The sequence below is a fragment of the Amblyomma maculatum genome, chromosome 5 (assembly GCF_055883805.1).
Source record: "Amblyomma maculatum isolate TAMU_Amacu chromosome 5, ASM5588380v1, whole genome shotgun sequence".
Classification (NCBI taxonomy): Eukaryota; Metazoa; Arthropoda; class Arachnida; order Ixodida; family Ixodidae; genus Amblyomma; species Amblyomma maculatum.
Window position 1 is genome coordinate 107,610,508 of NC_139348.1, and position 23,431 is coordinate 107,633,938.

Here is a 23,431-nt window from a genome sequence, read left to right on the forward strand (position 1 = left end):
GATTCCCCGCATCGCACTGTACACAATGCTGCAGACGAGGAAGAAAAACAGCCAGGCCCCTCCGCTTCCAAAGCACATACATGCCTATGCACAAGGTAAGCTTGATGAAACTATCTCTGTGGCGACCCTGCCACTGCATTCTTGCCTGACCTGTGAGGTTATTTGTCAACAATGTGCATGGAGCCAGCAGAATCTTTATATATGTCCAGATGTCATTTTAAAATACCCGCGTGGCTGCGCAATAGTTCTGTAAGTGATGAATACAGAGGGCGCGTACTTGCGACAATAGTTTGCACGCTGGGAGGGAAGGATGAATTGTATGCAGCGTGGTTTAAACCTGTGCGCTTAAAACACGTCGATCCGTGTGCTTCGCGAGTGCCATGGAGGAAGGGAAAAATGAACGGGTGCGACCGCTCGCGATGGGAGTGGCTAGGGAGGCAGGTAAAAGTGACGTGATATCCGATGTCAGCTTTCACAGGAAGCCGATAGGTGCGGCGATTTGAAAAATATTTATTAAAATACTTTCCACTCATTTCTGTACATTAGGTGTTGTTTTGGTCACTCTCAATGCGATAGCTACCATCTGTGCTAGAAATCTCGGCGGCAATATTTTTGTTCAGTATCCCTTTAACATTGACTTGCACAAAGTTTGGCAAAGTGTTAAACTCCTTAGCTAGTTTGGCTTCTGGGGAAAGGAAAGGAGCAGTATCTGTCTCATTTCACAACAGCTGCCTACACTTCCAATTAATGGCACACATTTGGGGGTACTTGTATTGCCTGTGTGAATCAGTCTCTAACTAGCCTCTTACTAGCAGATGGATGCTAGATGAGAAGTGAAATGGCATACGCCACCCTCAGCAGTGATCAGAAAACATGTCACAATTTTAATTTGAAATTTTATGTTTGTGTTGCCCCTTTGTCCACACAGCTCAGGAGTCGAGTAAGGCTTTCACCTCGACAAAGAGCACAAGTTAGGTTGGCCTCACCACACAGCACAAACAGTGCACCATGGCTGTGGGTCAAGTGGCAGATAGGATGGCTTACCCACATCGCAGCTGTGTACTGCATGAAAGAGCGAACGCTATCATTTTCACCACTTTTACGACAGCAAGCGTGAGCATGGGATCTCTGCCACAAAGCTATAGCTATGTCGCTTCTTCCAACCCTGCGCATAACTCTACCTTATGTGACACTGTTGACGAGCGTGCGATAGAAGCGCAAGCCTCAACGTGAATGCTTGCCACACCAACACCAGTCATTTGTGTTGCACACAGAGACCTGCCGTCTGCTTCTTGGTGGCCATCTCTAGCAGCAGAGTTAGATCTGTTTTACGCCATACCACGTTCATTACATGAACTGAAAGTTTCCAGTGTTTGTCAAGGATATTTAGGAAGAGTCCTATACAGCCAATAATTCATATTTATAATCGTTATATCGGGGTTTGACTCTATGAACACACCAAAGATGGTTGTAACTGATCTGTGGTAGTTATGTCAGGAACAAATTAATGCTGCAGAAACTAAGTCAGCATCATCGCCCACTCTCTCTCGGCCTGTCATCATTGCTTATGTACCGCACCTCAAATAACATTCTTTGAGAGATTTCAATTGAATATAGCATTCTAATAATTGCCTAGTTTTTTTAGCTATGTCATTCCTGTTTTTTCACACTCTGTTGCTACCTCTACGGTCGGATAAAACCTAAGTCTGTAGCAATTGCCACACAATTCTTCCGAAACAGAAAGTAGTCCGCTTTTAAGGCTTTTCCGGTTACCTATATAATAGCTAAACGTCTGACCAAATTAAAAGCTCAAGAATTTCAATGCCTCTGGCTTGTTTAGTCAAATATTAAAAACTTATCCCGTTTACTGTTCAGCGGAGTAATATACACGCTACAAACCACTGCCCATAGTTAGCAACAGCTGTTTATATATAAGTTGCATCTTACTATAATGCCATCCGAAAGATGGCATGCACATTCGTTGAACAATGTTGGAAATGCTGCGTGAAAATGGCGTATTAGATGACCACAGAAGACTTAATTTGCCATTACACAATGGGGCAATGTTGCTGCTAAACATACTGAGCCACGGGACACCATTTCATGCTATTCCTCTGGATGTCCGGAACAACATTCAGTCATTTATTAAAATTCGATGTTACAAATCTTTTATATTAGCAAGCAAATGAGAATTCTACTATTATCAGAGCACCAAACACATACACCACATTTAACTGAATTATAGTTTGCCAAGAGCTTCGCTCGTCCCCAACTTCACAGTGCACACAATTCTCTGGCCTAAATTTGGCCTGGCAAGGTTGAATGGCACACCCGTACAGGACTCTATAGGCCCATTCAGACTGGGCAGCACCATGTTAAACAAGGAGGCATTTATTTTCTGAGCAGCTACCAGGCTGGCCTGGTGGAGACATGGCCCTCTTCGACTTGAGTTCAGTCTGCGTCGCCAGAATCTAGGGGCATCTCTTCTTCCTTTATGAGGAACTCCACCACTTCCTCTTCCAAGTCTTCCAGGTTGCTGTCCAGTTCATCCGTGTCTATGCCTGCAATGTGAACGTAAATGCTGAGTGCCTGCGATACATCAGAACGTACAGAGGTACCAAAACCTACTGACAAAGCAGAAGTTTCTACACAAGCTAGGCTATAATGACCGGTACACAACAACAGAAGAGTTGCGTGCAAGCCCCATCTGAACAGTTCAATAATTCACTTTTTATGTGAACGGTAAGGAAGCAGAGCTAGCCTTATTAACCAAAAACACTCCAACACAGTGCTTACAAAGGACCCCGTCCAACAAGGTCTGTGAAAAGTGGCTCTGGAATTCAAGTTACACAGCTCAAGGAAAGTAAGCCTTTGACAGAGTGTGAACGTAAAGAAAGAAAAAAGCTTGGGGAACTTTTTAACCCTTTAGCAAGGATAAAGGAAAAGAAAAGAAAACTGGTTTACGGTGAGAGACAAGAAGACTAAAGACCTACCGTCGCGCAGCTGCATACGGATCTCGCGCATGGAGTGGTACTCCACTGTCTTGCGCTCTTGTAGAGCCCGGAAATCCTCCAGCATACGTTTCCGCTTCTCCATGACCTCCTGCAAAGGTTACCAGTGCACCAAGTTCACACCATCAGCTGACGGGTTTACAAGAGACTCCCAAAGATGCACCTATTACAAAGGACGCCATAGTAAAGGGATCTAGGTAACTTTGATCACATGGGTCTTTTTTTTTTCTTTCTTAATGTGCACTGACACATCAAACCTAAACTGCCATGGCAGGAAAGTATATTCTGCAAATCACTCCACGCATCCCACATATACTGTATCCGAGTAACAACTTTCTTCTACATCTAGCAATGCCTAGAAACAGACTTAGTGTCATTAAGGGGAGACGCGGGTCTTAAAACGGTCGAAAATGGTCAAAAAGTCGATTTTGGGAAAAACTCATTTTCGGAAGGTTTATCCTTTCGAGCATCTACAGTAAAATTATTAACGCTGAATTCGGTCGGGAAATGCGATAAAATCGGCTTTCAAAACACCACGGCAGCGACGAAATGGCCCCGAAAAGAGAGACTTTGTTCGAACTTCCCGCGCGCGCCGCCGGCGTTGCAGCCGGCCGATCGCCGCCATCTTGGGCTTGTTTTGAAGCTGGTTTCTTTGTGCGCAATTTGAGCTATCTCAAAATGGCGTCGCTCAAGCCGAGCGGCGGTTCGGGCCGGTTTCCCGAAGGCCGTTTTCGGGTCGCTGATTGGCTGGCACGCGGCGCGCTTCGCGCGCGCGCCGTTCTGCGCCTCCCATTGGCTGGTGTGACCGTCTACGTCATTTTTTTTTTCTTTCTCTTGCGTTCGCCGCTGTGGCTGTCGCTTCGTGCGAGTCTGTTTTTGCGCTCGTGTTTCTCTACACGCCGTGTTTCCGCCTTGTGCCGGGAGTTTCTCTTTGCGATCGAGATGCCGGGAGACAGTCGATTGAAACCAAGCACGCAACGAGCTTTTGGAAGCCGGAAGAAACGTCCGTGGAACAAAAAACGGCAGGCAGCAGTGCGTCGCCGGGGCCTGCAGTGCCGGACTCGTTGGATCCGCCGGGTACATCAAGCACGCTGCCCGATGACGACACCGCGGGACCAAGTTGCAGCACGAATCGTATCTCGGATCGTGGTACACTTCGTGTTGATGCTGTGTACTATTCGTCGACCAAGCAGGCGCAGCGTGTTGAGCGATCGGCGCAAGCAAAGTCCGTTCTGTCGGAAAAGTCGGCAACCCAGCGCAAGTTTGACCTTCTTGGCGTCAGTGCGGATTACCAGACAGCTGATGCCGGTACCCAGTTCGTGATTGTGGACTTGAAGGTTTTGAACAATTTTTTCGCGCAAGCGAAGTGCGGAACCTGCGGCGCAGGAAGTCTGCGTTTGAGCAAGGCAACAGATAAGGAGTACGGCCTTGCTGTAAAGCTTCTGCTTGTCTGCGAAAACTGCGATTTCGAACAGAAGCAGTTCTCTTCCCCAAGAATAAGCGAAGCAGTTCTCTTCCCCAACTGTTTGCCTGGTGGAGCTCTCGTCTCGGCTCCGGTCCTCACTTTCACCTCAAAAAAAAGTCAACCCCTAACTTTTCGAAAGTAACCTCTATAATTTCATCGCACTTACACATTCGACATTTTTTTTAAAAATGTTTCCTTGGATGGAATAAGACACTTTTTGTTTTGTTTTGTAGGGAAACTGATAGGGAACATCTGAGTAACATCCGTTGTCGAAGATTCTTCCCAATATTTTCTGCACTCAGTGTCAAAACTTCAAATGAGTTTTTCTCAGCTTCATGTTTTTTGGTGACATGACTAGCCTTACGGAACTTTTCATTGGGTTTTTGTGGTGCAATTTTAATAAATCTTATACCGTTGAATTCAGAAAGGTTCGAACTGTGGAGCTATGCTATTTTTATATTGCTAAGTTGAACATATCAAATTTATTGAACAATAATGTCAGCTAATTATATTTTCGAATTGTGGGGCATCTACATAATTGAATATTTTTATACTGTGATGTACATCAATGATAATATAAATAGCATAGCTCCACATGGCAGGTCTTTGGCTACAACTACATTTTAATCGGAACGAAAAAATATTGAGGGAAACTGTCCTAACGACCCAAAAGAAATTACCAAATTAGGCTTTGGTTATTTCCCAATAACATTAGAACTAATTGAGATAGAGTAAAACTAATTACATTTTTGAAAACAGGAGGAAGAAATACATATACACACCCAATTTCGTTATTATATCTCTAAAAATAAAAATTTTCATTTTAAGACCAGTGTCTCCCCTTAAGCTAGGCAGGTAAGTAAATCCGTGCATCATTTCTAAGCCATGAACTATATCTAAATGCAAGGAACCAGGAACACCCGTCAGACCTGTGCACTATGCCTGTTTTAAGACAAAAAATTTGTGTTGTGACCACACTTAAGGAGAATGACGTGCCTTGGAGGCCTTGCTGAGCGAGGCCTTGTCCTTGAGGTCGAACTGCTCCGAGTACTTCTTGAAGTTCTTGCGAATCTCCTTGAGCTTTTCCTCGGTGATCAGCGAGGGGGGCCGGGGCCGCCACTGCAGCTGACAGAAGCGTTCCAGGTTGCACTTGCGCAGGATACGCCCTTGGAATGTCCAGATCCAGAAGGCGTTGTCCGTCTGCAAAACACGCACGCAACTCGCATTCGTTAGCACACAAGATAGGGCTGCTAAAAATGAGTTCCTGGAGCAATTTCTGGACTGCTCCTGTCCTTAAATCTAGGCCTAAATCCAAGGCAAGGTATACTGCAAACTTTTACTTCGAGTATGTCACCTCCTTTGACAGGGGGATGGCAGCAAAGAACAGGTGTCAAATTTTGCCTGCCTCGCTTGAAGCACTTCTGCGGGAGATTTGCCCATCTCGGCAGTATATAATACTTGACTGTGGCAACGCTAAGAGCAGACTGTAAAATAAATAAATAAATTCGCACTCAAATTTGATGACGCACAGATAATATACAACCATCTATCCTTTATAACAACAGTAACTGTAACAACCACGCTCTTAGTTCGAAATATCCAAAATTCAATATGAGCGGGGCTCAAATAGAGATTTTACTGTGTTGGGAGGAACTGTGCCATCTGGTGCATATCCGCAAAACCAACACATCAATTTTTCTAGAAGGCACAAGCCAAACACATTAAACTTTGGGCCAGTTTCTGTCAAAATTTTCCGACCTCAATAATGGTGAAGCAGTTGACAAAGAGACTTCAAATGACCAGCACACTGCCTGCCTATATTCATCACAGCTTGAAAGGTAAAGCCTACTCTTCCACAGATACGCACCTCATGATGGGTCTACAGCCACATGGCTAAAAAGAGGAAAGAAAAGTGCAATGTAGGTTTTAACAACAAAACAAAAAGTACAGCGGGCAGCGAACCTTGTGCAGCCACCAGCTGACGCCGGACATCACATAGCGCCCCGTGGGATCCCACTCGACGTCCGAGGCCATGAAATGGTCATTCTGGTTCATCATAGTGAAGTCGGCAGTGTCGATGAACTCCAGGGTCCCATTCATGCTGCACACGAGAGCAACACGAACGAAGGAAAGCCAGGTTGAACAGCAACTTCCTCCAAGAAGCAAACAAAAAAGCCTAAAACAATCAGCAAGGTTCACCAAGTGGACTGCGTGATATATTCACCCCATTTGAGCATCTACCTACAATATCACCAAGATCGCGGCGAGAGTGCCGTATTTACGTGAATAAACGGCAATTTTTCTTCCTTAGTTCATCAGTTTTGGAACACATCTCACATTGTAATCGGAACCAAGGTATGAATACAGTCGAACCCGGATATATCGAACTCGAAGGGGATCGCGAAATAGTTCGATATATCGATAATTCGATATACAGAAATCAGCTTGTGACGGTATTTACGATGCGAAAAAACGATAGCGTATTCGTCGTGTAATCAACCCACTCGCATAATGAACCCACCCTCTACTTTTTCACCCGAGAATTTGAAAAAAAAAAAAAAAAAAATGCATAAAGGCCACCTTGCTCACATGCAAGCGATTGAGCAATCTCAGCGACGAGCGGCAGCGACAGAGCAAAAACTTTCCAACTTGTTGAAACTGCGTCCCTCTGCCGTACAAGCCACCGCGGCAGCTCAAAACAAGGTTTCTGTGTCGCCGCGGCAGAAATCGCCAGCGTTATCGCTTGCATGTCGCACTCCGTTTCGGTTGTCTCATCCACAGCCCATTTCTTGGCAGCGTGCCAAGATGCTGCGCAGCGATAACGTCCGGGCGCGTTTAACTTTTGATAGCTCCTGCCGTGGCGGCGAGCGAACTTGGCAGAGTGCCCGTGATGGCTTGATTGCACAAGCCACGCCGCGTTTGGGGCGGGCGTCATGATCGCAGCAGCTTACCACGTGCTTTCGTTGATTCATACATGCAGGATAAACGACTCCCGCAAAAAACAAAAAAAAAACTGCCGCCGCCTAACGTCTCAACAGCACAACGATAAGAAAGGATCGACCTAACGAAATATCCCCTTGAAAATCCCATGTAAAAGTATAGGAAAGCCGCGTCATATAACGAACTTAATTTCACCGGTCGTTCAATATATCGAACTCCACACCACGCACTGGAAAGCGTGCCTTCCCCAAAGATGATATCGCATCACCCTTGGCCGTTTGCCGCGTGACGTTTTCAAACCACACGCGGAAGGAATGAGAGGGGACAGTTCGGCAACGGCTGGTCTGGGCAGCGCCCATTCCCCAAAGGCGCGCATCCGCAGTTATCGTTTCCCGCGCGCCAACACGACGTTTGCAAGCCATGTGAGTGGGTGTGCCCATTCTTTTGCCGAGCTATCTCTCTCCTTCAGCACGCGCTACGCATGCGCCAGGCCAGCTCAGCCCGTTTTCAGACAGAGGTCGGACGCTTTCTCCAGCGCGTGTTGCGAACCCTCTGCGCGCGGCGGCTGACGTGGCTATGGCGCCTGCGGACGTTAAGAAGCGGCAGCTCTTTTTCTCTCTCTCTTTTTTTTTTGGTGAGTCATCCTTTCTTATCGTTGTGCTGTTCGGACGTTAAGAAGCGGCAGGTTCCTTTTTTTTTTTTTTTTTTTGGCGGGAGTCGTTTATCCTTGCATGCATGAATCAAAGAAAGCACGCTGTCAGCTGCTGCGATCATGACGTCCGTCCCAAGCGCGGCGTGATAAATCAAACCAGGCTTGTGCAATCAAGCCACACGGGCACTCTGCCAGGTTCGCTCCTGGCCCCCGCAGGAGCTATCAAAAGATAAACGCGCCCCAACGTTATCGCTGCGCAGCATCTTGGCACGCCGCCAAGAAATGAGCTGTGGATGAGACGACCGAAACGGAGTGACGCGCGCCATCGACATTGTGGGGATTCACAATCCCCTTCCTCCATTAGAGAGGTTGGCGGAGGAGAGGGCATGCTGGCCACCCCCCACCGCCTCCCGGGCCTGCGGTGACGCTGCCGCGGGCTTCCCTCTTTCCTGCCGGCGTAACCGGGAGACCTCCTCTCCCGTTCCGTGTCTAGGAGCGCGACGGTAGCAACTCACTCGGGGTTCTTCGGCGGTTGATCGCGCACGCGCGCGGTTCATGATTTCTGCCGAGGAGACCACCACCGTCACCGAGAATCGCCCATTGACCGTAGGCACTTACCGCAACGGGATGTGAGCGCGAAGCCGTGTCAGGTGAGAAGACTCTTCCTCTCACCTCCTTGAAGCGCTTCCCCCTATTAGGTGGTTTTTATTTCACTCCCGTACGCGGCGTTCGCTCACTACACAGTGGTTGTTCTTGATTGTATATTCCCTTGCCGTATACTCGAGCACAATAAACTCTGTTCGAGTATGTAACTCGGTGTTTGTCCCCTCTGGCCCGAACCCGCTGCAGTGGCGATTTCTCGCACCGCGGGTTGGGGGTCACAGCTCTGTCTGCTAGGGCTGGCACGTCAGGGCTAGAAGGCGACCGTAGCGTCTAGCCCCTCGTGGCGCATTCTTGCGAGGATGAACCCCCATAACATGCAAACGAAAACGCTTGCGATTTCTGCTGCGGCGACACAGAAACCTTGTTTTGAGCTGCCGCGGTGGCTCGAGCGGCGAGAGGGACGCAGTTCCAACAAGTCTGAAATTTTTCGCTCTGTCGCTGCCGCTCGTCGCTGAGATCACTCAATCGTTTGCATGTGAGCGAGCTGGCCTTAACGCATTTTCTTTTTTCTTTTTTTTTTTTTATTCTCGGGTGCAAAAGTGGAGGGTGGGTTCATTATGCGACTGGGTTGATTACGCGACAAATACGGTATCGTTTTTTCGCATCGTAAGTGCCGTCACAAGCCGATTTCTGTATATCAAATTATCGATATATCGAACTATTTCGCGATCCCCTTCGAGTTCGATATATCCGGGTTCGACTGTATACCCTTCCCTTTTCCACACCACACCATTCAAACGCTACGAATGACGGTGTGGCTCGGGCTCAGGAATGGACATCCCTGCTGTTTCGTTGTGGAAGCAGTTGATGGCAGGGACGCCTTGTAAACGTTTTTTTGTTTGTTTTTAGTTGCCTGCGTTTTCAGTGACTGCAGCCTCGCTAGTAGCAAAAATCCCTTTCAGTCTCGATCAACATGTTGTAACAATACGAGGATGTCTCAAAACAAAAGTGAACATGGCAGGAGGCTGCTAAACCTTCTGATAGCCCAACCAGCAGCTTACGGTTTACCAAGCCGGCGGGTAAAAATAACCCCCAACAGCAGGCACCACCGGAGAGAGATGATCCGGTCTGCTGTCAACCCAGGACTACGCTTCAAGTGAAAAGGAATACCACGCACTACCGACACTGAACTACAGCAAGCACATTTCGAGTAAAAGAGAAACTTTCTTATTTACTTACTTATTTACGTGCGTTAAAATTTTGCAGACAGAAGAGCCAGTGTTTGCTATAATTTTCGTGGAAGGCTTCAAATTTCCCACCAAAGAATGTCAGCTGGGCTACAGCTGTGGCTTGCATGTTTGGTCTGCATATTTAAGGACCAGGACGGGAGAAAACTCGCACGACGCGTGCCCTGGAAAGACCGTGCAGTCAAGGAAGCGGCAAGGAAAACTCACGTTCGCAGGCCAGCCAGCACGATGAACTGGCCACTAGGTGACCAGAAGAGATGGTTGCACTGTTTGCGCTCAAACTTCTTGAGGAGCACGGCCGAGGCGCCAGGCTTGACCCCGTAGAAGGACACCGAGATGTGGGGGCTGTCCCCGTGAATGATGGCAAATTTGCTGCCCACGGGCTCCCAGGCAAACGCCACTATCGAGTCTGCACGAGAAGAAGATGGGAAAAAGGTAAAAGATGGCCCAACTCTGAGTACACTGCACTTGGTGCAAACGAGCGAAAGCAGGAAACAAGCTCTTTTGGAGCGCGCTAAAACAGAGAGAAAGCACGAATGACAACCAAGAAATTTCAGGGTAGAATTTTGATTTTAAGGGGGAACGCGGGCTTTGAAAGTCGAAAAATCGCGAAAAAGTCGGCTTTTCAAAAAGTACATATCTCGGCTGTATATGTTATAAACTACCTTTCCTATAATTATAAACGCCTAATTCATTGTGGAACTGCTTTAAATTAAATATACAACTGGGCGCCGCAGCCCCAGAGTCGCGAGCGAACGACAAAAGTACCCAAACTTCGCGCGCGCGCCATTTCTCTGCCGCTGAACCGAGCGCCGCCATCTTGGTCTTGTTTTGTTTGTGAATGCTTGCCCTTTTCCATATTGCCTTCACCGGCGGCGTCCGCGGCGTAGCAGAAGCATGGCTCGCTTGTGATTGGGGGCCTCACAGGGATTGTTGAGCTTCCCGCGTCTCGAATTCGGGCTGTGATTGGACAAAGCGCGCGCTCCGTCAGAACGCGGGGGATCGCGCGACTGCTATTGGCTGCTGCGCGCGCTGACGCGGTGGCCCCTCCCCGGCGCGTCGTCTGCTCCGGCTGCCTACTGAGCTGGCGATCTTTGTGCACTCGCTGAATCGCTTCACGTTTCACCATTTTGAGATTGCCGTGATCATCGCTCGTTACGAATTCTGGTGGCGTGTTTTGAATGGTTATGTGCACTTTGTGGATTATTGCACGGTCGGCCACGATGCGCGCTAAGAAGTTCAAAACACTGCATACGTCGTCGTTCTGTGAATGCCGTCTGAATCGCGAAGTTAGCGAAAAGCGTTGCCAACGGGCGCAGAGACGCTTCTATTAGTGCTGCTTCTGCTACATCACCACTAGACCGACTGCGCTGCCACTTCCAACTGCGTATCTTTCGCGTCAACGTAAGGAGCCGCCGTTTGAAGCGTGCCTGCTGTACCGACCATATCAACCTCGGCGATCTCGGCCTCCCGTATCGCGTCTGTCATCGCAAGCGATAAAGCGTCGTCAGCGTCGTCCGCTGTTCGCATGAAAATGCACTTTCCGAGGGAATCGGGGAGGTGGAGGCACAACGTGCTGCAGTGAAAAACAAACTTTAGATTTGAAAATGCTGTTTTAAACTTCAAGGGCCATTTTCTCAGAATGAATTTTTTTCATAGTATGGTTGCTTATTCCCGCAGTATTTCTGGAACCGCTAACGGGATTCCCACCCGGTTTTTTTATTGTGTGCCTGAATAAATTTTCGAGGGCAAGACAAGCTCATTTTTTCAAATTATTGAGTCTGGAATTTATAATAAACAACCAAAATTAGGCTAATGCAAGTCCAATTAGTGGCACTAACCTCAATGCACTGCTAAAATTTTTCGGCAGGGAAATTAAAAAAAAGGGCTCTGTCTTGCCCTGTGATACCTATTCAGGAACCTTCGTAATGAATTTCATAGTGCCAACACATTTTGCAAGTTCACCAGGCATGGAACAAGGAACCCATGTGAACCATTCTGATATACTTCTCTAACTTGAGTACCAATGTGCGCAGCTCCATGAAACTTTGCAGTTATTCAAATGGCTGTGCCATGAGTCTACCCTGAAAATTTCATTCAATTATCCCAAGAAACAACAAAGTTGGTATTTAAAGGTAGCCTCCCCCCTTAAAAATTTGAACTTGCACAAAGCTCCATCAGTTAAATGTGGCATCGCTCAACAACTGCTGCGGCAAGGGCAAAAATTGAGATGCGGTTGCTGCAATGATGCCCGATCAAAATATGCAAAGCAGCAACTCACCCTTAAATAGATTTCTTTTCACAAACAGAAGAAAATATTACTTCATATACAGACCATAGTTAGCCAAAAAACTGATATAAACTGATATAACTACCCAGCACCAATGGTGCCCGTTTAGATGGCAAGCAGCAGGCTTTGCTGCACTAGATGCACTCAACTGTGTTCTTTATTAACCTTTATCAGTATCACCAAGCTCCAAGGCATTTTCACGGTGCACGCTATGCAAACAAACAACAATAAAACACCAGGCTTGATACGCACTACACAGTCCCTTCATCAAGCAGTATTGCATGCCAGAAGCAAAAAGACAAGACGCACCTTTGATTTCAAGACTGTCCACTGGGATCTGCTTTTCCTTCATTAGGAAGATCTCAAAGTTGAAGTACATCCCCTGCACAGCCAAGACAAATAGCAATGAGATGCATCAGCGAGGATAATCTATCGTCACTGCATCACTAAATGCATCAATTAGCAACGAATAAATGTTCACAGAGCATGAAAATTGAACCCATCTACTGTATTTACACGATTGTAAGTCGACCGCTCTTTTTAAAATTCGAAAATCCGAAGTGGGGGAGGTCGAATTACAATCAAAACCAAAGCATGGCACTGTTAACAAGACCAAGATAAAAAAAGTTGAGAGCACTGTGGAATCTACACTGTAGAAATGCGAAAGCTGGAGTTTTGGTGCTGCATACGGTGCATTACGTTTGCTCTCATCATTATTATCAACTAAATGCACCACCATTACCAATGCTACTGTCATACAGCTGTATAACATCACAACACCTGTGGCACTACTAGCGGAGAGAGCGGGAGTTAGGCCGCCGTTCATGTGCACCGCCGTCTCTCACGAACGGCGCGAGTTGGTCGCCCAGCTTTGAGGCGTGACGTCATAACACCTGCGGCGCTCCTGGCGGAGAGAGCGGGAGTTAGGCCGCCGTTCATGCGCACCGCGGTCTCTCACAGACGGCGCGAGTTGGTCACCCAGCTTTGAGGCACACAAAGGTCATGCGAAAGGTCATTTCATGTGCACCGCCGTCGCACCGCAAAGGCTTGAAAGTGAAAGTAGTATTGCTTTCGCAATAAAACATATCAGGAAACCTACAGCGAATTTGTTTCCTCAACGGCTTTAAGAGCAACATTCAGTTACTGTGTGTGCTTCTTGGGAAGAATTCTTCCTTTTTCTTTTTTAATGTGTACTGTGCAGCATGAACTGCACCTACAGGAGTGTCGATAGTTAAGTCGCTTGCAACGCTCGCTTTTTGCAAGCGAGTAGCATCGAATCACGTGACACGGCTGCACTTCCAGGGAGTGTCAATGGTTGATGGAAGAGCCAACACCATCATTCGTTGAGTTCACGTGTTCAATCACATGTTTCGTCATGAGCTCTCCAGTCCAAAAAGCATTTCGCACTTACCCCGCACAGCGTTCAAGGAGGCAGCTGCCACTTATGTCGAAGGAACAACTGCGCTGTGGGCAACAAGTTTGAAGCTTCTAAACGAGTTAATGTGGCAACGAGACAAAATTTTCATCAGTGGTGCCAGGCGAAGAGGCCTCCAAGGGATACAGTTGGTATGCTATCCAGAGCTGGAGGCCAAGCCTACAGCATGTATCACCGAAATACAGGATTTGAAATGGAGACGAGTAGTACATCCAGGCAATAAATTTTCGTTGTCGAAAGCATCCACAGGTATGTTTTTTTGTGTGTGTGAAATGCGATTTCTTTTTGGGGGGGGGGGGGTCCGACATACATTCGAGTCAACTTACAATCGTGTAAATATGATAAATGAAACGTTCCTAAATAAAGAAACCCTTTGAAAATTTGTACACGAGCACTCATTAACATTTTTCAGGATACCTTGAGACTTTGGGTCTTTCTGAGGGGCTAGGTTGTCACTCCCCGATAAATCAGAGCAACTCTGTTCAACCTGGTCAAATGAGGAAAAGTTAGAATCAATGTGACTAATGCAGCTATGTATGCCTCATCATTAGTCTGCCAGCCGTCTACACCTCCTGCACACAGATTCTACTGCTAGACAACTCTAAAAGTGGAGACTCCGCGTAAAGATGCTACACACCTCGGCAAAACGGGGCATTTCAATGCTCACGCACATTAGAACATGAGAAAATGTGAACGGCCCGGAATTCTCAAACCAATGGGCGTCTTAAACCAAGCAACTTCATCCTCCTGTCACTTTTTCCTTTTTCATTGTACTTTAACTCAGCCATCTTTCTTGTTCATCATGCACACCCGTTAAATAGAGGATTGAAAGCCATGACAGGCACGGTTCCTTAGCACCTTTTGGAACATGCTGAGGCTTCCCAATTGAAAAGAACATATCCAAGACCTCCAGCCTTAGAATATGCATTTGTTTGGTTTGGTTTCTGTGGGATTTAACGTCCCAAAGCGACTCATGCTACGAGAGGCGCCGCAGGGGAGGGCTCCGGAAATTTCGACCACCTGGGGTTCTTTAACATACACTGAAATCGCACAGCACACAGATGCCTTGCTTTTCGTGTCTACCGAAAAGCGGCCGCCACAGCCGAGATTCGATGCAGCATCCTTGGGCACAGCAGTCGAGCGCCCCGACCACTATGCCACGGCGGCGCAACAGAATGTACATTTGTGCTTTGCTCATACGGGTGCTGAGGTGTCATGATGTCCCATACTACGCAGACAAAGAACAAATGCACACAAAGAAGAAAGGGAGAAGAATAACTCACACTGTACTTCCACTCGTTCTTCTCCCGCTTGGCCTTGGTGTAGCGGTCCACCTTGACGCAGAGGTAGTCGCCAGACTTCTGCCAGTGCATCTTGCAGTCGGCCACGTTGAAGAGGTTCTTGGCACGTAGCTCCTGGCGCGAGGGCACCTCGATAAGGGTGACACGCGCCGGCACGTTCTTGTCCTCAGCCACCCAGTAGGCCAGGATGTTGGACACCGGGGACCACGAGAAGTTGCTGCATCACACACACACACAAATGTCCTTCGTTCGCAAAGAGAAAGCCGGTGCCTGCCGGCATTGGGCCCAGCTTGGTCACTGCCACGTCCGGGCAAGAAAGCTGGCATCGCAGCTCCATATGTAAATGACCGCGCAGCAAACAATCAGTACACTGCGAGTTGGCAACACCGCGGGCACTGAAGAGTCCGAAAGAGCAACTCCAACTCAACACAACTTTCATTCGTAGCAAGAATTGATCGCGTGGCCATTTGTGGTCACGTTGATGTTTGTCTGGCAGCACAAGGTGCATTTATTTCTGACTAACTGGACTTTAAGCCTCCGCTTCAACCTTATGACGCCAAGACTGAACAAAAAACAAAGGGGAAAAGAAAAATAAGACTCCATAACAAACGTTTGCAAGTGAATGTCTGTAAAACCAGCCTCTGAGGTTTATGACAAAACATTTCAAGCTGTACAGTCGAACCCGGATATATCGAACTCGAAGGGGATCGTGAAATAGTTCGATATATAGATAATTCGATATACAGAAATCGGCTTGGGACGGCACTTACGATGTGAAAAAACGATACTGTATTTGTCGTGTAATCAACTCACTCACATAATGAACCCACCCTCCACTTTTGCGCTCGAGAATTTGGAAAAAAAAAAGCGTTAAGGCCAGCTCGCTCACATACAAGCGATCTCAGCGACGAGCGGCAGCGACAGAGCAAAAAATTTCCAACTTGTTGGAACTGCGTCCCTCTGCCGTACGAGCCACCACCGCAGCTCAAAACAAGATTTCTGTGTCGCTGCGGCAGAGGCAGAAATCACCAGCGTTATCGCTTGCATGTTGCACTCCGTCTGGGTCGTCTCATCCCCAGCTCATTTCTTGGCAGCGTGCCAAGATGCTAAGCAGCGATAACGTCGTCGCGGCGTGTTTATCTTTTGATAGCTCCTGCTGCGGCGGGGAGCGAACTTGGCAGACTGCCCGTGATGGCTTGATTGCACAAGCCTGGTTCGATTTATCACACCGCGCTTGGGGCGGGCGTAGTCTACTGCCACAAAATCATTGGAAAGCGTGATAAAGTAGCTTCAAATGCTGTTTGAAGCGAAAAATGCGAAAAGCCAGTGTCATGATCGCAGCTGACCGCATGCTTTAGTTGATTCATACATGCAAGTATAAACGACTCCAGAGAGAAAAAAAAAAAAAAAAAGAGCCGCTTCCTAACGCCATCTCTCACGCTACGCCGCGCGTACAGCACAATGATAAGAACAAACGACTCTCGCAAAAAAAAAAAAAAATAAATAAAGATCTGCCACGCACTAAGGGTCTGCAACACACGCTGGAGAAAGCGTCCAACGTTCTGTCTGAAAACGGGCTGAACTGGCTTGGCGCATGCGTAGCGCGTGCTACTGCGAACGAAGGCCGGGAAAGAAGAAGGAGAGAGATAGCTCGGCAAAAGAATGGGCACACCCTTGCGCTTCGCTCTATCTTTCCCCTCTCGTTCCCACCGGTTCTCTCCGGTTCATCCACTCACATAGCTTGCAAACGTCACGTGCTGGCGCGCGGGAAACGATAACCGCAGATGCGCGCGCCTTTGGGGAATGGGCGCGGCGCTTCCCTAGCCGAACTGTCCCCTCTCATTCATTCCGCGCGTGGCTGGAAAACGTCACGCGGAGTTCGATATATCGAATGACCGGTGAAATTGAGTTCGATATATGACGCGGCTTTCCTATACTTTTACATGGGATTTTCAAGGGGATATTCCGTGAGTTCGATATAACCAAAATTCTATATATCCGGGTTCGACTGTACGATGCTGCCGAACATGGATACTGAGCATCAACTCATGAAACACCAGCGCTCCATCAGTTGGCACAATATCGCAACATTCTTATTTAATTATTTTTATTTGTTTTGTCTTTTTTATTTCATTTTTTTTTTAATCTTTTATGATGATGTGATCCAGGGTTCATACAGATTCAAAACGGGCTAATTCAAGGATATTCAAGGAATTTCAAGGCCCAGTTGGAGTATTTTCAAGGACTCAACACAATGCTACATGCAGCAGTTTTCAATATCAGGTACCAATTTTACTGAACAAAATCGAAGAAGAAACATTTCAAGGGACAGCTTGTATTGCACTAAGTTAGCATAATAAAGCCAGTATTGCATTAAGCCAACATAATTTAAAAAATGTTCAGTCTTGAAAAACACCCTGCAATGCACTGCACCAATGTTGAAGAGCAATCCAGTCTCCAAAACTGCTAATGGCAACTTCAGGGCAGCTCAGTTCCTCAGTCTTGCTTCGTGCAGCCTTCCTCAGACTATTGGATCTGACAATGTACTTCAGATCATTAGCTGCCACGAGTTTCTTTTTCTTTTTTTTTTTTCCATCGCGTAGATCTCTTCGTCGATGCAGTGACTCTGATTCTCTGACATCATCACATTGCTTCTTTTTTACTACCTTCAGGCATGCAGCATACTGCTGCCGGGCAGCTGATACAGCAGTCCTTAGGTCTTTCGTAATAGGGACGTTAAGAAGGCCCCTTGCCTTGTCCACAGCGTTGCATGCAATACGTTGCAAAATATACAAGAGGTCCTTCAGGTTTTCTACGGAAACCTGGCGGTTCACACTAAACCCTCGCTCCACAGTCGCCTGTCCTTGGCTGAGCACAAGCAAAGTTTGACAACTTTCCAGAGTTCCCCATATAATGAATTAAACTTCGTCAGCTCAGACAAGAACTCGTCCAACCTGTTTACATTCTTCTCAAACATTCACAGGTTATGCATCTCTTCCTGCAGGAACTCAGTGTACTCCCTCACGAGTCACTACAGTGTCTCTTTGGTGCACAGACATTCTGCCTGCTGTAATGAGGGCATCCAACACTTTTCTTAAGCTGGCCAGGCCATCTGATTTAGTACAAATTTGTCATGGGTACAGAGAAGACAAACTCCTAACGATTGAGAATCTCAGTGGGCTTCTCTCAAGCACCTTCTTTGTCACACTAATCAAGAAGTGTTTGCATTCCATGCGGAACTGGAACACGTCCTTCTGGCTTGCTTTAGTTTTCCTGACAGTCTGTTCTGCGGCATGGCCTACATCCACCTTTTCAAGCGGAGTGTAGTTCTCGGTGCTTTCAATGTCCACCGTCAGCAGACTAGTGACTCCTTTTGCTGAAGACAAGACCGAGCGCTTCAAAAACATTGTCAGTAGCTTTCTGACTACCGTTTCCAAGTCGCTTGCAAGGAAGAACACCATGGGCTGATCCATTTGGTACTCAGTGAGGAATGGCTTAAGGGCCATGGCCACACCAAGTGCAAATCAAGTCGATCAAGAGTAGCCTGCTCACGGGCACTCACTCGAGTTATGTCACTGTTAATGACAGATGCGGTGTCAATTCATACACGACTGCAGTCGGTACAAAGAACGACGCAGTTATCCAGCAGAATCGGAGAAGCGTCGCCGCCCACGTGATCATCGCACAATCCCGTAGCACTGGCACTTGCTTGTTGCACAGTATGCAACAATGTTGCATTATTAACGCGTTTCTTTGGTTGCTTTCGCCCGAAGTTGTGCACAGAGCGGTACTTCTTCACGCCTCCTAGCATGGTTCTCGCGTTTCACTAGCGTGGTCGGCAGAAAGACAAAATGGCGCCGCCGGGCATTCGTATTTCAGGGTAGAAATTCTGGTAGGGTAGAAATTTCTGATAGAAATGACAGCAGCGACACAAGCAAGTTTCTACCCATGCAGTCGCGTAGCTACTGTCGGCGGTGCGACTCGTCACAATCGGTCAGCTTGAGTGCCAGCCCAACTGCTACAGTGGCGCTCAACTCAATCAGCTATATATTTTTATGACGTACTACAACGCTGATGTTGAAAATAAGGCAGTGCCATGAGTACACCATCTGCTATATCACTGGCAAACATTAAAGTGCCGTCTACTGTGACTTCGACACAAAACAAACAAGGCCTATACTCGAGGACACTTTTTTTTCTTGGCATGAAGCCAGAGCTACAGAGCCGAAACGCATCATCTTCCTATTCAGCTGAATATAGTCCCTAGTTACATGAGCAATTTCTGCAAAAACAAATTGAAATCATAGCGCTAATTATTTGCGGTATATTTTTTATCATTGAACCTAGTTTCCAAAATGAAGCTGTTATGCCTAAAACATTTTTCTTGGTTCCACCGGGTTTTCTCGTCTGAAGTCTGTCGCAGGTTTTCGAGACGCCCCGACTTTCCAGACAAGATGGCGACAGCAGCCCGTTTGGGTCGTTCTGGTTCGTCCACTCAACAAGGGTTGGAATTGGAAGCGTTTTCCCCAGACAAAATTCGAGTCAAGTTAGAACGCTGTCTATCGAAGCAACCGAAGGAAATGATCTAAAATGTCTATGAAGACCGCAAGCTGCACAGTCGAACTACATGGCGGAGTCACACGTTTAAAGGCACCCCGCCTCCCTACCTTTGCGCCCATTGCCAAGAAAAAGTGTCCCCGAGTATAGCGACGACCAGGGACCAATGCACGGTCAGAGCACCATCGCCCGCAGCACTCACGGCATCCGATGCTGCGCAAACCGTTGCGAAACTCTACTTTTGTGAGGAAGCTGAAGGCAGACCCTGCCGAATATCCAGCAGCGCATTGTGAGCAAAAAAGTCCCGAGCATGGCTCTGGCAGACGCTAGCTGGCAAGTGACAAGGCCGCGCACTGAACTGGATGTTTCTATGTGCTCCTCCAGAAACGTGACCTACAATACAAGTGCACAATGTTGAACCGGGCCAGTTCGCACACTTTTCGCACTCAGATGCCGATGCACACCTTCAGTGCACAGATGTTAACCGCATTCTCGGTTAATGATGCAAGCTGCAGTCACCAAGCTCAAGAGTTCCCGCAGCACACCAGCGGACGACTTTCGAAGCTACTGGAAGTGTGTCTATGACATCGGGGCCATCCTGGCTGCAGCGAACGGCAGCCTCTAGCGGCCTGTCACTCTCTAAAGTTGTGACATATGATCTCAATTGTATAAATCTAAATCCCGCCCCCCCCCGTGTGGAGCAATCGAATTGCAGATTTCAAAGAACTCTCTTTAAAAATGAAAAATAGGTCGCTGACTTTGTTCCAAGGAGTTATACTTTATGCGAATGCTCAAAAGCATTCGTTCTAAACACTGAAAACGTTTGTCAGTGGCCTTTGCAGCCACTTCACGGTCCCTTTAAGTTTCCTTCTACTGCTAAATTCACTTCTCTAAGCTTGTGGACAACTATTACTTACCATTTCACTCTCACAGGACCAAATCGGTCATGACCACCATTCAATTATTCGGCCCCACTCCCAAACCGCACACAACTGCAACTGACAGCCCGACAGAACTGCCGGGGAGCGCTCACCGAATGCCGGCGATCTTGAGAGACTTCTTGTCGAGCAGGCCAAAGGAGGGCGTCTCGTAGATGCTCAGCATGTCGACCGTCATGCGGGCGAAGAACCGGTCGTCACTGCTCCACTTGAACATGGGCCAGCTCGTCATTTCGGCATCGGCCGTGAACGAGCGCTTCTTGAGGCCCGTCCGGATGTCCCAGATGATCACCACCTGGCCACTGTCCTCTGGCGGTGGAAGACCCCGCTGCTGAGCCTGGTACGCCTCGGGCGTCGGCGGACTCAGGGTCACTAGGTAGCTGCATATTCGGGAAAGGCGAGTTGTAATGCGACATGTTACGCTGCTTAAATGCAGATGCAAACCAAATTATTCTCACCCAGAAGGGGCAAATTATGGCTCATATCAACCAAACGCAGCTATAGCAAGAGCCCTCAATATTTCTACACTCAGGGAATCCGGACAGCTCCACTCTTCCAACCTAAGAGTACTGGATTCTAAGATGGCGTAAGAGAGAGTACAAGAAGACAAACGAAGCAACGAGACCAGTACAGTAAAACGTCGTTACAAGAGACACTCAAGGGACCCCAATAAGGTGTCTCTTGTAACCAAGGTCTCATGTAACCAAAAATTCCTATGAACTCGTATGTGTGGTAGTTTAGATTCCCTTATCTAAATTCTGTTCCGTATCAGTGTCCTGTTTTGTTGCACTATGTCAGGAACCAAGAAGGAGTGCCTCCTTTTGACTGGGAAGTCAAAATGTCCTAATTGTTTCGGCCACTGTCATCACATTCCCGTGTCACTGAAACAACAGGGACAGTCAAAAGGAGGCACTCCTTCTTGGTTCCTGACATACTACAACAAAACAAGACACTGATATGGAACAGAATTTAATTAAGGGAATCTAAACTGCCGCACATGCGAGTTGGTACCAGTCAGCTGAGTTGCATGAGTGTACCTGGGTTAATTGCGTCTCTTATAAATAGTGTAGAAATCACTTTAGGGACCTGAAAAAGTTGTCTTTAGTAACAGAGTGTCTCTTGTAACCATGTCTTGTATCCAATGTTGTTAACATGGCAAACATAGGAAAACCAACCAAACCATTTTCAAGTGTCTCTTATAACCGAGTGTCTGTTGTAACCATGTCTCTTGTAACAAGATTTTACTGTACCAAGTTCTCTTTTGCACAGTCTGCAGAATTCGTTAGTCACAAACCAACTAGCCCAAACAAAACAAGCGTGTAAAAGAACGGAACTAGCTGCTGCGACACTTTGCACAAAATTCTGAGCAGTCCTCCCAAAACTTAACAGTCGGTTCTTCACGCTGAAAAGCTAAATAAGCGAGTTTCTTCGGAACAGCAGCACCTGGAACGAAGAGAGCGCTCACGCATTGGGGAAGAAAAGGGCACTCACTTTTCGCAGGGGGAGAAGTCGATGTACTTGACCCCGAAGTGGCTGAAGCGCATGATCTGGGCATAACTGGGGCCACCCCAAAGGGCAATGCCCTGCTGGTGGAAGGTGGCGAAGTAGGTACCCAGGGGAGACCACATCACCGCACTGTCGGACCAGCGCTGCACGGGGAGAGACAGAAACGACACCACAATCCAGTCAAACAGGTCACTAGCGTCCAATTAGTGTCTGGAACACTAACTGGTTAAACACTGCTAACACAAAGCAAATACAGTATAGACCGCTTATGCAGGGGCTGCGAAAAACCATGCTATAACCAGAACATTATTTTTTTTTTTCAGGCTAAAATACATACCAGATGGGTAGCTTCCCTTTCTAAAATGCCTTATTATTCAGTGAACAAAAAGCGACCTACTAAGTCCACTGCACGCATAGATGAGATTTATAATATTGCGCGCAGCGTGATAGCAAAAATTAACCATGACTGCCACTCGTTATCAGTGCATGACCACTTCTGCAAAGTCGGTAGCGCTATTCTCCGGACTCACACTGCATGTGGTACGCTAAAACATCACTTGGCTCATTTCAATCCCACGAAGAAAGCAAAGCATCTCAGAACGAAACCTGGAAAACAAGCATTGCGGACAGGCTGACAGAGGACCCCTCATTTAGTCTTTTGTGTACTGTTGTGGACGTCCACATGGTACCTCCCATTATGCTTCGGCGAGACCGCTTCTGCCATCGCGAAAATACCAACTCGCACAAACGGTTCAGCACACGTGCACAGGAAGCTAGCCAAGCACCCTGTTCCAGCAGCGTCCTGATGCTGCGAGAAAGGCAGCACTGCAGTCACGAGATCAAACTTGAATGAAGACCCAACCACAATGAGTGTTTCTCCATACCCTTTTACGAAAAGAGCAATGTGCAAGCGAAGGAAAGCATTAGAGGCTTCATGGTGAGAAAATGTGGTATGACCGACTCAGATGCATGGAAAAGTGAAAAGTGATGACCAAGGGCAAAACACAGCTGTTGCGCAACCTTGTGCAAGACGGTAGCAACGCATGAAGGATGAATTGAGCAGCGCTCACACGCAGAGCGTGCACTTGCACCACGCCCTAAACCCGTGGTGCGAGATGTGCCATGCCACCACGCAGGTCGTGCAGTGCAGGAAAATGCACCTGCTGCTCCGCGCTGTCACAGAGCTGATTTCAAAACCACGCTGTAACTATAGTATTTCACTTCGCGTGGCTGCACAATAAGTGGTATGACTTTGCACTGAGCAAAGGCCGCGTTACACCCAGTCCCGCACAATAAGTGGTCACACTGCGAGCTGCCCCCATTGTGTTAGGAAAACTCTCAACATTCCAAACCGTCCGACGTTGACATTTCAGAACACGTAGGCAGCTAAACTGGAACCAACAAAAGGTGCCCAGTCGCTTTTAGCAAGGTTCCCATGATCACGAAGCATACAGGAGACTAACCTCCTCTATGCAAACAAGTGGAA

General features: G+C 47.5%; 1 protein-coding gene across 1 annotated transcript in view; it reads right to left on the bottom strand.

The window, feature by feature from the left end:
- Positions 1-2,375: 2,375 nt before the first annotated feature.
- The window catches only part of eIF3b (eukaryotic translation initiation factor 3 subunit b), a 41,099-nt gene continuing 20,043 nt past the window's right edge, over positions 2,376-23,431 (bottom strand). The window contains exons 6-14 of the mRNA XM_084604066.1: positions 21,931-22,088; positions 20,535-20,819; positions 14,927-15,161; positions 12,518-12,590; positions 10,126-10,327; positions 6,439-6,577; positions 5,473-5,676; positions 2,994-3,102; positions 2,376-2,561 (exon numbers count right to left, since the gene is read on the bottom strand). Of these exons, the coding sequence (XP_084460192.1) occupies positions 2,452-2,561; positions 2,994-3,102; positions 5,473-5,676; positions 6,439-6,577; positions 10,126-10,327; positions 12,518-12,590; positions 14,927-15,161; positions 20,535-20,819; positions 21,931-22,088 (1,515 nt within the window). The 3' untranslated portion in view covers positions 2,376-2,451. The remainder of the gene's footprint in view (positions 2,562-2,993; positions 3,103-5,472; positions 5,677-6,438; positions 6,578-10,125; positions 10,328-12,517; positions 12,591-14,926; positions 15,162-20,534; positions 20,820-21,930; positions 22,089-23,431) is intronic.